This window comes from Gopherus evgoodei, chromosome 22, assembly GCF_007399415.2.
Source record: "Gopherus evgoodei ecotype Sinaloan lineage chromosome 22, rGopEvg1_v1.p, whole genome shotgun sequence".
NCBI classification, from domain to species: domain Eukaryota; kingdom Metazoa; phylum Chordata; order Testudines; family Testudinidae; genus Gopherus; species Gopherus evgoodei.
Genome location: NC_044343.1, coordinates 4,210,802 through 4,223,493, shown reverse-complemented (window position 1 = coordinate 4,223,493; position 12,692 = coordinate 4,210,802). Strand labels below are relative to the sequence as shown.

Here is a 12,692-nt window from a genome sequence, read left to right as displayed (position 1 = left end):
CGCCATAGGGCTAGGTTTCCTAAGGGTTGGGCACTTGGAGCTAGGGTTAGGGTTCCTATGGGTAAGGCACTTCGAGATAGAGTTAGGGCTCCTAAGAGTAGGGCACTTGGGGCTAGGCTTAGGGTTCCTATGCATAGGGCACTTGAAGCTACGGTTAGTGTTTCCGTGGGTAGGGCACTTGGAGCTAGGGTTGGGGTTCCTATGGGTAGGGTATCCCGCCCTAGGGTTAGGGTCCCTAAGGGTAGGACACTTCAAGCTAGGTTTAGGGTTCCTATGGATAGGGCACATGGAGCTAGGGTTAAGGTTCCTATGCGTAGGACACTTGGAGCTAGGGTTATACTTTCTATGGGTAGGGCACTTGGAACTACGGTTATGGTTCCTATGGGTACGGCCCTTGGGGCTATGGGTAGAGTTCTTATGGGTACAGCTTCCCACCCTAGGGTTAGGGTTTACTATGGGTAGGGCACATGGAGTTAGGGTTAGGGTTCCTATGGGTAGGGCACTTGGAGCTAGGGTTAGGGTTTCTAAGGGTAGGGAACGTGGAGCTATGGTTAGGGTTCCTATGGGTAGGGCCTCCCACCCTAGGGTGAGGGTTCCTAAGGGTAGGACACTTGGAGCTAGGATTAGGGTTCCTATGGGTAGGACACTTTGAGCTAGGGTGAGGGTTCCTATGGGTAGGGCACTTTGAGCTAGGATTAGGGTTCCTATGAGTAGGACACTTGGAGCTAGGGTTAGGGTTCCTAAGAATAGGACACTTGGAATTAGGTTTAGGGTTCCTATGGGTAGGGCATCCCGCCCTAGGGTTAGGGTTTCTAAGGGTAGGACACTTGGAGATAGGGTTAGGGTTCCTATGGGTAGGGCGCCCTGCCCTAGGGCTAGGATTCCTATCTGTAGGGCACTTGGAGCTAGGGTCAGGATTCCTATGGGTAGGGTGCCCCGCCCTTGGTTTAGGGTTTCTATGGGTAGGGCATTGAAGCTTCGGTTAGAGTTCCTATTGGTAGGAAGTGCGGGGCCCAATTCAAACAGTTTCGACGGGGCCCCGGCAAGGATGACTTAATGAAAGAAACACATGTAAAAAAGACATGGGGCTTGTATTCACCAGGGGGTGTTCTGAGTCTTTGGCAGCATTTCGGTGGTGGGTCCTTCACTCACTCCAAGGCTTCAGTGGCACTGGAGGACCCCCTGCCGAAGTGTTGCCAAAGACCCAGAGTAAGCGGAGCACCCGCCGCTGGAGTGCCATCGAAGACCCTGAGAGAGCGAAGGATCCGCCGCTGAAGTGCCGCTGAAGACCCAAAGTGCTGCCAGGGAAGGCGCCTCTAGCCAGGGAAGGGATTCTCACTGGGTGCAGGGCCCTCTTAGGCGTGGGGCCTGATTCAGGGGACTTGGTGGAATAGGCCTAAAGCCGGCCTTGCAGGCATGCCTGTGGGAGGTCCACTGAAGCCGCGGGACCTGTGGACCCTCAGCAGGCAAGCCGTCAAAGGGAGCCTGTCTGCCACCCTTGCGGCGACCGGCAGAGCGCCCCCCGCGTCTTGCCACCCTAGGCACATGCTTGGAGCGCTGGTGCCTGGAGCTGCCCTTAGCCTCCAGTCACACACAGGTGAGATCAGGGACAGTGAGGATGGAGTAATGTGGCTGGGGCTGTGTTTTGGGGACACTCATATCTGGGTAGACTAGCCCAACTTCTCAAACCCAGATGCTGATCACCCAGGTTAACTCGGCAGTGAAGACATGTCCTAAGAATTGCCATTCAGTCGTGTTAAAGAGAACGGTCCTGTCACCCAGGAAAAGCACTTCAGGGGTTTAGGAGCACAAGTCTCATTGCTGTCAAATGGAAATTAGGCACCTAATTCCTTTTGGCTCTTTTGAAAATCCCATCCTGGGTCTGCAAAGGCTCTCAGGGCAAATTTTCACAAGCCGCTAGTGATCTGTGTTGCCTCCCTTTTTGGATGCCCAGCTTGAGATGCCTTAAGAGTCTGATTTTCAGAAAGTGCCTAGCTCCCAACTTCTGTAGAGCAGCCCTTTTAAGGTGTCTCAAACTGGGCACTCAAAATCACCAGGCACTTGTGAAAGGTAAGCCGTAGACTGCATCTGAAAGAGATACTATTATTTTAAAAATCCATATAATTTATTTATATTTAGGCTCAGATTTTCAAAGCTGCCCAAAAGATTGGGATGCCCATTTGCCACTAAAATTAACGGGAACTTCAGCTTTGATAATCTCAGACTAAATTCTTACATGTGCCACTACTGCTATCTTGAACTCTAAGGACCGGGAAAATATTTTACAGTCTCATTTTCATGGCGGGTTCTCTTGTGCGTAAAGCACAGGGCTGAGATTCAGTAGATCTGGAGTCTCCTCCCTAAGCTGTCACAGACTTGTTCAAGTCAATTCATCTTTCTGTGCCTCAGTTTCCCATATCTCTAATATGGTTGTTAACTGCCTTGAAATCTTCAGCTGATAATGTTCTGCAGAAGTCTAAATTTATTTTAGGCTTTATTTAAAATATTGTTTTTCAAGCCACTTATTTCCTCCTTGCTTCTTACTGATCTTGTTTAAGGTGACCAGATGTCCTGATTTTATAGGGACAGTTCCCATTTTTGGGACTTTTCCTTATACGTGCTCCTATTACCCCCCCACCCACTGTCCCGATTCTTCACACTTGCTGTCTGGTCACCCTAATCTTGGTCCACAAGATCTAGATGATTCTGCTTTTCTGTATAACCAATTTTTAATATGCTTCATTTTTGGTTCTTCCTGTACATTGTCTAGAAAGATACTGTCTTATCTGTGTTCTAACCTCTGCAAGGGAATGTTTAAATCCCAGCAGCAAATCATGTTTTTCACTGACACTTATTTTTTAATTCCTTGAAACCAATTCTCTTCATATTAGGGTTATAAAAGATCCTTAAAACCTGAGTTTTGGGCCTAAATTACTTGCTGTGGTCCCTTTAACGGAAGTGGCTTGAAACAGGAAGTTAGCTCAAGAAGTGAGATTTCAGTACACAGTCACTCCTTTGAGCTGGTAAAGGCACGATGTAAACATGACATTGTTTTGGAATTTTCATCTGCAATATTTAGCAGCTGATAAAACACCGATTAAGTGCAGCAGACGGACCCATTTCTGGGAGAGACATTAACACACGGCTGTTTGTCTCTGTAGTAACCCTAGTGCTCTATGGCCTTGCTCTGGATTTACACCAATGTATCTGAGAAGGGAGGGAAGTGCAGTGGTTAGGGCTCTGGCCTGGGACTGGGGAAATGTGGGTGTAATTCCCTTCTCTGCCACAGACTTCCAGTATGTGGCCCTGGGCAAATCACTTAGCCTCTTTGTGCCTCAGTTCCCTATCTGTAAAATGGAGATAATAGCATTGCGCTACTCACCTGGGGAACTGTGAAGCACTCAGGTGCTGTGGTGATGGGAGCCATATAAATAATTTAGATAGCAGAATTTGATCCTCAGGTTATTGACAGATGCCTCCTGCTGGCATATTTTAACTGTGAATTATACTTTCAGCGCCTGAAATTCTCCATGGCTGTCCATATGGACCCGAAGTGGATATGTGGTCTGTGGGTGTCATAACGTATATACTGTGAGTAATGCTGAAAATCTCTGACAGCAGCCCACGCCCCCACATCTTTGCTGCGTTTTCCAACCACTGTCCCTAAGCAGAGAAGCACTGACTCATCTTAACTCCATCTGCAAACACGTCTGGTGTTTTCACCAATCTGCTCCAGGGCCTACCACGCAGCTCATGTTAATGACACGTCTAGTCCATGCATCCCTTACAAGAATGAGGACTCCCATTAAAGAGAAATGGACTCAGGGCTGGCAATCTAAGCCCTTAGCACCTACCAAGTGAGGAGGAGTGGACAATCTTTATGCTCGTTGGACTCGATTTTAACCCCTTAGTCACAGCAGTGAGCCGTTAACTCTAACAAGTTCTCTCACTGGCCAGGATCTTCAAAGGTACTTAGATTCTTCCCTTCCATTGGGAGTTAGACACCTAAATACTTTTGAATATCTGGACCTTTGACTTAACTTGTGAGAGCATTCTCACTGGTTTGAGAAATGGGCTCACAATCTGGCCTTTTGTTTTCAGGTCCTAAAAATAAGTCCTACTAAGAAGAGTGAGAGAGAAATGTATACGGCTTATTGAGAGATGGCTGTCTGTTTCACGGTATATCATGATCTGTTACCAAGGTCTTTGATCACGAATGTCTGATTTTCTGAAGTATCAGAGGGTAGCCGTGTTAGTCTGGATCTGTAAAAGCAGCAAAGAATCCTGTGGCACCTTATAGACTAACAGACGTATTGGAGCATGAGCTTTCGTGGGTTGTCTCTACATGCATCCGACGAAGTGGGCGTTCACCCACGAAAGCTCATGCTCCAAAACGTCTGTTAGTCTATAAGGTGCCACAGGATTCTTTGCTGATTTTCTGAAAGCCTTCAAACACCCAATTTCTTTCTCAAGCCTCATTCTGCTGCAAGTGACTCTGATCTCTTTATTTTCTTAGCGATGGCTACACCCAGTAACATAGATTCCCTTACTGGAACCCTTCTTTTAAAAAATGTCAATTACTGGCCAACTTTGAACTGATGGGGCCCTGCAGGCATGTTGTAAACATGGCTGGAGAAAGCAGATATCTTCTGACTGGCTGAACTTCATAGCACAGACAGTAAGTGTCAGCTGATAAATGAGCTTCCATCACTGGATGGATGAAGGTTTGAACAGTCCTTACTGCTATCATCTGCTATTAGCTCAGTACCGTTTCTTTCTTTCTTTCTTTCTTTCTTTCTTTCTTTCTTTCTTTCTTTCTTTCTTTCTTTCTTTCTTTCTTTCTTTCTTTCTTTCTAATAACTTTAGTTAGTTAGTTAACTTCTTATTAATGCCCCAGGAGGATTTCTCGCTTATTCGTTTTTTCTACGAGTATACGAGTCTTTTTAAAACTCTGAACCCTAGATAATTATACGCTACCACACTTACTCACAATGAGTAGAACTTTACTTTGCTACTAGTCTCACTAAAATCCGTGGGCTGGATTCTGTTACTCCAAAGTAAGGGATGAGAGAGAAAACAAATCACACATGACAATGTAGAAGCTGATCATCATAACTATTTGGAATAACTATACAGCAGTTTCTACCCATGTGGAAACTCTGTTCCAGAAAAAAAAGTTACTCCACTTAAAAAAGAATTTGGAATAGCTGTGTTGGTCAGTTTCCCGCATGTAGACAAGACCTTGGTCAGATCACTTACTGTACGACTGGAAAGCGCTTGGAATGTAATGTTTTACATCCACTTTACACTCACTACGCCCTAATGTATATAACAGCATAAGGTACAGGACAACTGAGAATTGAGACCATTTTTTAGGTTTAAAATATTCCTTGGACAAGTTCAGGTTTGTTGCCACGATGTAAATCCAGAGTAGCTCCACTGACTGGAGTAGAATTGTCCTAATTTCCACTAGTATAACCCTGAGCTGCAAAATTTTATCCACCTCTTTCCAAAATGATCACTGAAATATTGTGAGCAAGCCGCAGACGTTCTCTCTTGCCCTATTTGGAATGTGCATGGTATTACTGGCCATGAATTTCTACATGCTTGCAAAACTAACAGATGCTAAGTAAGAGGCAGAAGCTCTCATGATTGTTCTTATAGGTTCCTTTCATTGTGCCATATGTGAAAGCATAGCATGACTCATAGAAATTACAGATGGGGAAAAGCCCTGTAAAGTAATCCAGTCCATTCATCATGGCAAATGCAAGAGTCTTCCCTACCGGATGTGCTCCTGTGTTTTGTCCACTGTCGTTGTCAATGTCCCAGGTAATAGTGCTTCCAGCCCAGATTCAGAAAGGATTTTGGGTTCCTAATTTCCACGGAATTCAGTGGAATTCCCTTGTGGATCTAGGCTTCCACCATTTTTCTTCACTGCTCCACAACTCTTACTGGCAGAAATCTTCCCTTTTCTTAATTTTATCCCACTGTGTTTTCAGGCTTTGTGGGTTTGAACCATTTTTTGATCCAAGAGGGGACCAGTACATGTACAGCAGGATACTGAACTGTGACTATGAGTTTGTTTCCCCTTGGTGGGATGAAGTCTCCCTCAATGCCAAGGACTTGGTAAGTTACCTAAGGCCAGAGATGTAAATGCCATGCTGTGGAAGAAATTGGACCTCGGTATTGTAGGTAACATGAGGGGATAGCTTGGCTTCTTGTCAGGGAAGAACTTTGTAAGGCCAGGTCTACGCCAGAAACTTTTCGCTCCAGAGTGTGATTTTTATTTTATTTTATTTTATTTTTTGTGTGTGACATTTCCATACTCTAGCCCATAGGGCTAGTTTAGTCTATATTATATTCAACTGTAATGCAATGAACATACAGACCTGTATCCTGGAAGACATTAGCTTAAGCAAGCTTAAGTATAATCCAGTATAGCAGGCCTGTGACTCATAGATAAATACCCTGACAGTCACCCTTAGATTTTGGGGAACTAGGAATAGCTTGCTCAACACCAGGAGTTGGAACCTAACTGTGCCCAAACACTGAAGTGATACTGGGCTTGGATGTTTTAGGATAGTGTCGTTGGCAGATGTTTAACCACAAATTTGCTTGAGCAATAAGTGAGATGTATGATAATGAGTTAAGTGGCTTTACTGTGTATGCATACGATACATTAACCTATAGGATAAGTGCACCCCAGTATTACCAGGGTGAGGAAGTTAGATTTGGACAGGAGCATTAAAATGAACCTTCAGGATAGTGCGCAGGCCCTATGATAGGGCAAACCAACATGTGGAGGGGAGCTGGACCCTTCCGCTCTATTGTTATCTGCCATCAGTGTTAGGCATTGAGGGACCTGGACCATTGGACTCGTTCGGCGTGCCAGAGACAGGGCTGGCCCCAGGGCCAGCTTTATGACCCGCAGGGCCCGATTCTGGGGAATCGGGTGAAATGGCTTAAAGCCGGCCCTGGCTGGCCCTTTGTCTCTTACCGTGAGGTCCTCAGGGAAGGGTGCAAGTATGCAAGTCTAAGAGCATATGCAAAGAATGACACCACAGATAGTCCCCAACACTGTGTTATTCCTAGCTCTTTTCTGTGGTTTGGAGCTTTTCTGGCTTTATTATTGATCTTAATAAAAAATCACTATAGCTGTGCTTTGCCCTCCGTCTAAGTGTCTTTGCCATACAGGCCAAGGTTCCCTACAAGATATTGAACTCATTGGTTTTAGTTCTGTGTAGCCTGATTCTGGGACAAAAGGCTCTTAACCCTCAGCCAGTCCTAGCTGCGGCTCTGCTAGGCCCTTGTTGTGAGACCTTGCACGCATCTCTCCTTGCCCCATCTCCAAAATGAGGGGGGTAATGCTTTGTTAAATATTTGAGATCTCTGGGTAAAAAGCTCTCTGTTTTGTTATAGCTGTTATTCAATAATAATCATACAAACCAGATTTGCAGAGTGAAGTCCAATAGTGAAGTACTAATGTCTTGAAAAGTACATAAGTGACTCCATTTAGCAGTCTTTCCAATCTCACAAAGTACAATGGATAGCCAAAAGAAAAGACAAGAATGGATGAGCCTGATCAAATGACAGAAAAAGATGACAGGAATCAATGTAAAGTTAAAACTCTCGCTCTTTCCAGCAACAAAATATAAATTAAAACTATTCAGATCAGCATTATCAATGATTATCATCCACTGTCAATGGATAATATTAAAATGCTTTACAATCAATCCATTTGTAAAAAATGCAGGAATGCAGGATTTGCCAAACCAAAACAGACCAATGGTCCATGTGAATTTTCTTTCCTGTGTCTGGCCCCAATTCAGGAAAGCACGGAGCATGTGATTTATGAACTGGGGCCTCTGACTGTGTTCAGTACTTTATAGGAAAACTGTCCCTCTGATATGTTTACTTTTGCTATACTCTACAATGAGATAAATTCTGCTTGACTCATGCTGGTGATCATTCTGTGCCGTGCAGCATGAAGATGCATCCCCTTATAATTGCATTCCCCATCGCCGGACTGCAGATGACATTAATGATAATTTCCAATTCCTTTTGAACAAACATATTTAAACTTACTTGTTTGAAATCTGGCTGCAGGTTCAAAAACTGATAGTCTTGGACCCACAGAAGAGGCTAACAGTACATCAAGCACTGGAACACCCCTGGGTCACAGGCAAAGCAGCTAAATTTGCTCATATGGATAGCACACAAAAGAAACTGCAAGAGTTTAATGCCCGGCGGAAACTGAAGGTAACGTTATAGAGCCTTGATGTTAATCATTCTGGTACATTTCTTATTTCCCTTTTACATAGTCTGTACAAATTGTCACTGCTAACCACATCTGCTATCGTCAGCTCTTCAGAATGCAGTGGTTTTAGTTAAGAAACACTTGAGATTTGTCTACACTTTCAAGCTGATGTGGATTATGATAGGGTATGAATATGCAGCCCAAGAGCTATTCCAAAATAACTCCACATGTAGACAAACATTAATTAAAATGTCACAGTTTTGGTGGGGGACTGGATAGCTCAGGGAACTGGGAAAAGGATATGAAGCTTTTTGTGTCTGAGACTGTTTCCACTGCCAAAAATAGGACTGTTGTTACGTCATTAGCTATCACAGTGTAAAATTCTGGTGGGGACCAGGCACGGGTAGTTTCTACCTTGAAGTGGCTAGTTGAAATAAACCCCAGCAAGGGGTATAGTGTTTGGTCTTTGCTAGCTACGCTGAGGTAAGAACTGCCTGTGCTCTGTCTTCACTGGTATTTTACATTGCAATTGCTAACATAATGTGAAAACACACCTTTTTTTACTCTGGAGACATAGCCTATGGCATCACTTCAAATTTATCTCACAGTCATTGCAAGCTGGTGTCTCTTTGGTGGCCTGTGTGAAACGAACCAGAAGTCTCAGTCCATCCTAGTGGATGGATGTTGCCATCCATTGGCCCCCTTGTTAGCCCAGATACCAAGAAATGAATGGCCCATGGAAACTGATCTCTTTCCTCTGGAGGGGCGGAGTATGTCTCCAAATCAGGACTTACCCTGTGGAAACTGATACTGACCATGTTCAATCTGTTCTAGAGAGACTGAAGTCCTCTGTCTACCCAGGGCTGTTGCTCCAGAACCTTTCTCTGACACTAAATTCACTCTAGGAACTTAAATGAACAAATTACTTTTTTTAACCCCCCAGTTTTACTAATGAAAAGATTGGAAGTCTTTTAATTGTATTTATTTTTAGTACTTATAGATGCACATTAGGGCCTCGATCCTGCAAAGATTCATGCTTGTGACTTTACCCAGATTGGTAGGCCAACTGACTTTGAACTTACATACCCATTAAGTTTTGCAGGGTTAGTGACTAGGGATACACTTTAATACAATATAAAATACATTTGATTGGAAAATGTTAATACAATTAAAATAAAATAAATTCCTATGGTTGACCTAACATGACTTGATCTCTTGTAAGAATACACTGGTTTCTGATCTAAGTTATTCGTTATCCTTCCTTAGAACCAAGAAGTATACCACATATATATATTTCCATGTGACCGTGTCTCTTCATCCCACTGGCCCTACTGAAGAACCAAGGTTATTTTGTCAAGGATTTTTTATTTTATTAACACAGGCCTGGGAACCATGACAGCCATGTCATGTAGCATCAGAGTATTTCTGAACTTACATCCAAGTAGCAAATCTCTGAAATGCATCCGTGCACCACTGCTGTTCACTAACTCTTCGTGTTTGTTTTTAAATAGGCTGCAATGAAAGCTGTAGTCGCTTCTAGCCGTCTAGGTAACCATGGGCATCATGACAGCTCCAGAAATGGACGTACTCACGAAGGTACCAAAGAATCATGCCTGGCTCAGGCAGCTGAGAACTCCTCTCTTCAAGACAATCCTGATAGCTCTTCCATGGCCAGCCGGCCAGAATCCAGCGCAACAGGTCCCTTGGCAAAGGCAGAGAACCTGGAAGCTTTCCAAAGTGATTGCCCTGCAGCTCCCAAGGTTGCGTTTAATGGGGCCAGCTGTGAAAGTGAGTTATAAATATGGCTTCCGGCTGTTAACAACTTTAACTAAACAATATCCCATGACTCTTGGCCACAGCCGTATGGAAAGGAGTAGGCAGAAGAAGACCGAGCAATGGGAGGAGCATCTGAGAAATGATTGGAAACTGGGACTCTGAATAATACATAGCATGTAGTAGGTATGCTTTGATGAGCACTTGGTCTCATGTGATGCATCCTTATTTAATGTCCTTTCTCCTGTAACTGGTGGCTGTGTATGTGGGTGTCTGTATGGACCAAACTAGCAAGTCAAAGTTGGCAAGTTAAACTTTCAACAATCTATTCATGGCCACCTTCTCTGACATATGAAAGAGAAGCAAACAGCAGATAGAGGCATTTTTACCTTCCCTACAAAAGAAACTATGTTATCTTCATGGCTTGTTTTGTAATTTAATGTAAATAATCCTCTTAGGTATATTTAATGAGGGAAGACAGTGAATCTACATTATCTCTATTATAATTGTTGTTAAATCTTCAAGGCCCAACTGTGCGATATTTTTAGATAGGGTTGGTAGACACATCTGGACCTAGACATTTAATGCCATACAAAGGAATAGTACTTGCCCTGTTTAATTTGTGCTTCAATTACACTCCAGTTTTAGTTGCTTTTAAGAAGTTCAGTCATGTGCTATGGACAACAATGCAGATCACATGGTTCTTAATAGCAGAGGCCATTGGCTTTTGCATTTGCTTTCTAAGCCACAATTTACACAATTAATTCTAATGGTGAACAATGCAAATATTTCTACTGAGCATCCTAAAGACTTTGTTTGTAACATGCAAGAAGTGCTATTGTTTCTGGGTATCCTGCATTGGAGACAATGTCTTTGTACAGCATAATGTTGTTTCTTTTTTTTTTTTTAAGGTTATTGAAATCAATTCATAGAGTATTGGGGGAAAATCCCAATTAGCTTTTTTTAGCGCAATTATACACCATACTGCTGGATAACCATTCAGAGGCATCAACTCAGTGAAAAGCAATTTTAGAAATATATAACCTGTTTGGGACTGTGAGTTGTCATTCAGTCAGATCCCTTCTTATAGATCCAATCTCAAAACTTGTAAAGTGGCACCGCTCCATTTAAGTTAATGGAGCTACACTGATTTACACCAATGTAAAGGAGCTGGCCCAATGTGTGCAACAATGGGCTCCTGGCAGACAATCTCAATCTAAAGAGATTGAAATGTGTAAATAAGGTTCATTTTTGATACTTTGTATATACAGTTCGGAATCTAATAACTAAGGGCTCACAGATAAAACTTACATTTACATTTAGCCTAAGCATTTAGTGTTGCTGATGCAAAATCTAAAAGGGGATAGAGAGCATGTCAGAACTATAAAACAAAGTCAAATGATTTTCAGATTTATTCACAGCACAAGTAGAAATTGGAAAGATGATACATAAGGGTTTATAAGGACTTTTTTTTTATTTGTGTATGGAGCGTTTTGATGTGAAACAAAAAATGTAGTGAGGAGAGATTAATGACTAGAGTTTTCCTGATTGGAAAAGTACTAGTTCTAGGCTAGTGAAGTGCTCCTATAATTAATATTTATTTCTTAGTTGGGATAGCATGCAGCTGAGGAGATGCGTTAGAAGGATATCAGTTGGATGCTGAGAATTGTCTGGGAAGAATAGAATATGGGATCTTGAAAACAGCTGATGTCAAATTAGTGCAGATTATATTGTTAAGATGAGATCAATGACAGAATCTGAAAGGAAAACAGGGTTGTTGTTTTTTAATGCATGTAGGGCTTGATTTCAGAGTGCTGAACATGCTGGCCCTGATCTTGCAAAACTCTTAGGATTAAGCCATCTCCTCATCAAAGTCAATGGGAGTTTTGCCATTGATTTTAATGGGGTCAGGTCTTCACCTTTAAACATTGCTTTGCTTAATTGGACTTCAGTGGGGCCGCAAATGCTTAAAGTTAAGCACAAGCTCAAATGTTTTACAGATCAGGACCAGAGAGACTAGTGCACCCTGAAGGCTCAAGCCCATCATGCCAACATAGCCCATAAAGCTTAGGGTCCAACCCAGTGAATTGCTAAATAACTACTGGGTTGACTTTAATGTCAGTTGAGGACACTCTTTATTTTGCAGGATGAACTACAAAAAAAAATTGATAGGCTGAGAACACTGAATAACAAAGGACATTGCAACGGCAGAAGGAACCAAGGGAAAATACTACGCAAAAAAACAAACAAAAAAACCACCTGTCATTTCAAAAAAGAATTATTCTGTAAATAATGATAGCTTAAAGGTAGAGAAAATGTACTCCCTGGAATAAACCTAACTAGAAAGTACAGCTTTGATCTGTAGCTATGTGTTTTAATAATAATTTACTAATTCAATTGTGTTAACATTTTCAGTGTTATAGGTATTTATAAAAGTATCAATAAATATTAATCATTATAACAGATAGATCCTTTGTGTTTACTATTGAGCTGTCGGGGAAGGTTAGGGGATTGTGTTGCTCATCCGATAGGGACAAATAATTCTCAGCTGATCTGATTTTCACATGGTTGCCTGAATCCATCTTCACATAACAGACTTTCAGGCCTCAGGAAACTGAATAGGACATCTAGGACCTAGGTTTTTAAGGGTTTCCAGGATCAC

The 12,692-nt window shown here is 42.6% G+C and overlaps 1 protein-coding gene across 1 annotated transcript in view; it reads left to right on the top strand.

Annotated features, from left to right (window-relative positions):
* The window catches only part of LOC115638754 (calcium/calmodulin-dependent protein kinase type IV-like), a 46,006-nt gene extending 33,562 nt beyond the window's left edge, over positions 1-12,444 (top strand). The window contains exons 8-11 of the mRNA XM_030540716.1: positions 3,516-3,591; positions 6,000-6,126; positions 8,107-8,259; positions 9,769-12,444. Of these exons, the coding sequence (XP_030396576.1) occupies positions 3,516-3,591; positions 6,000-6,126; positions 8,107-8,259; positions 9,769-10,056 (644 nt within the window). The 3' untranslated portion in view covers positions 10,057-12,444. The remainder of the gene's footprint in view (positions 1-3,515; positions 3,592-5,999; positions 6,127-8,106; positions 8,260-9,768) is intronic.
* Positions 12,445-12,692: the final 248 nt, after the last annotated feature.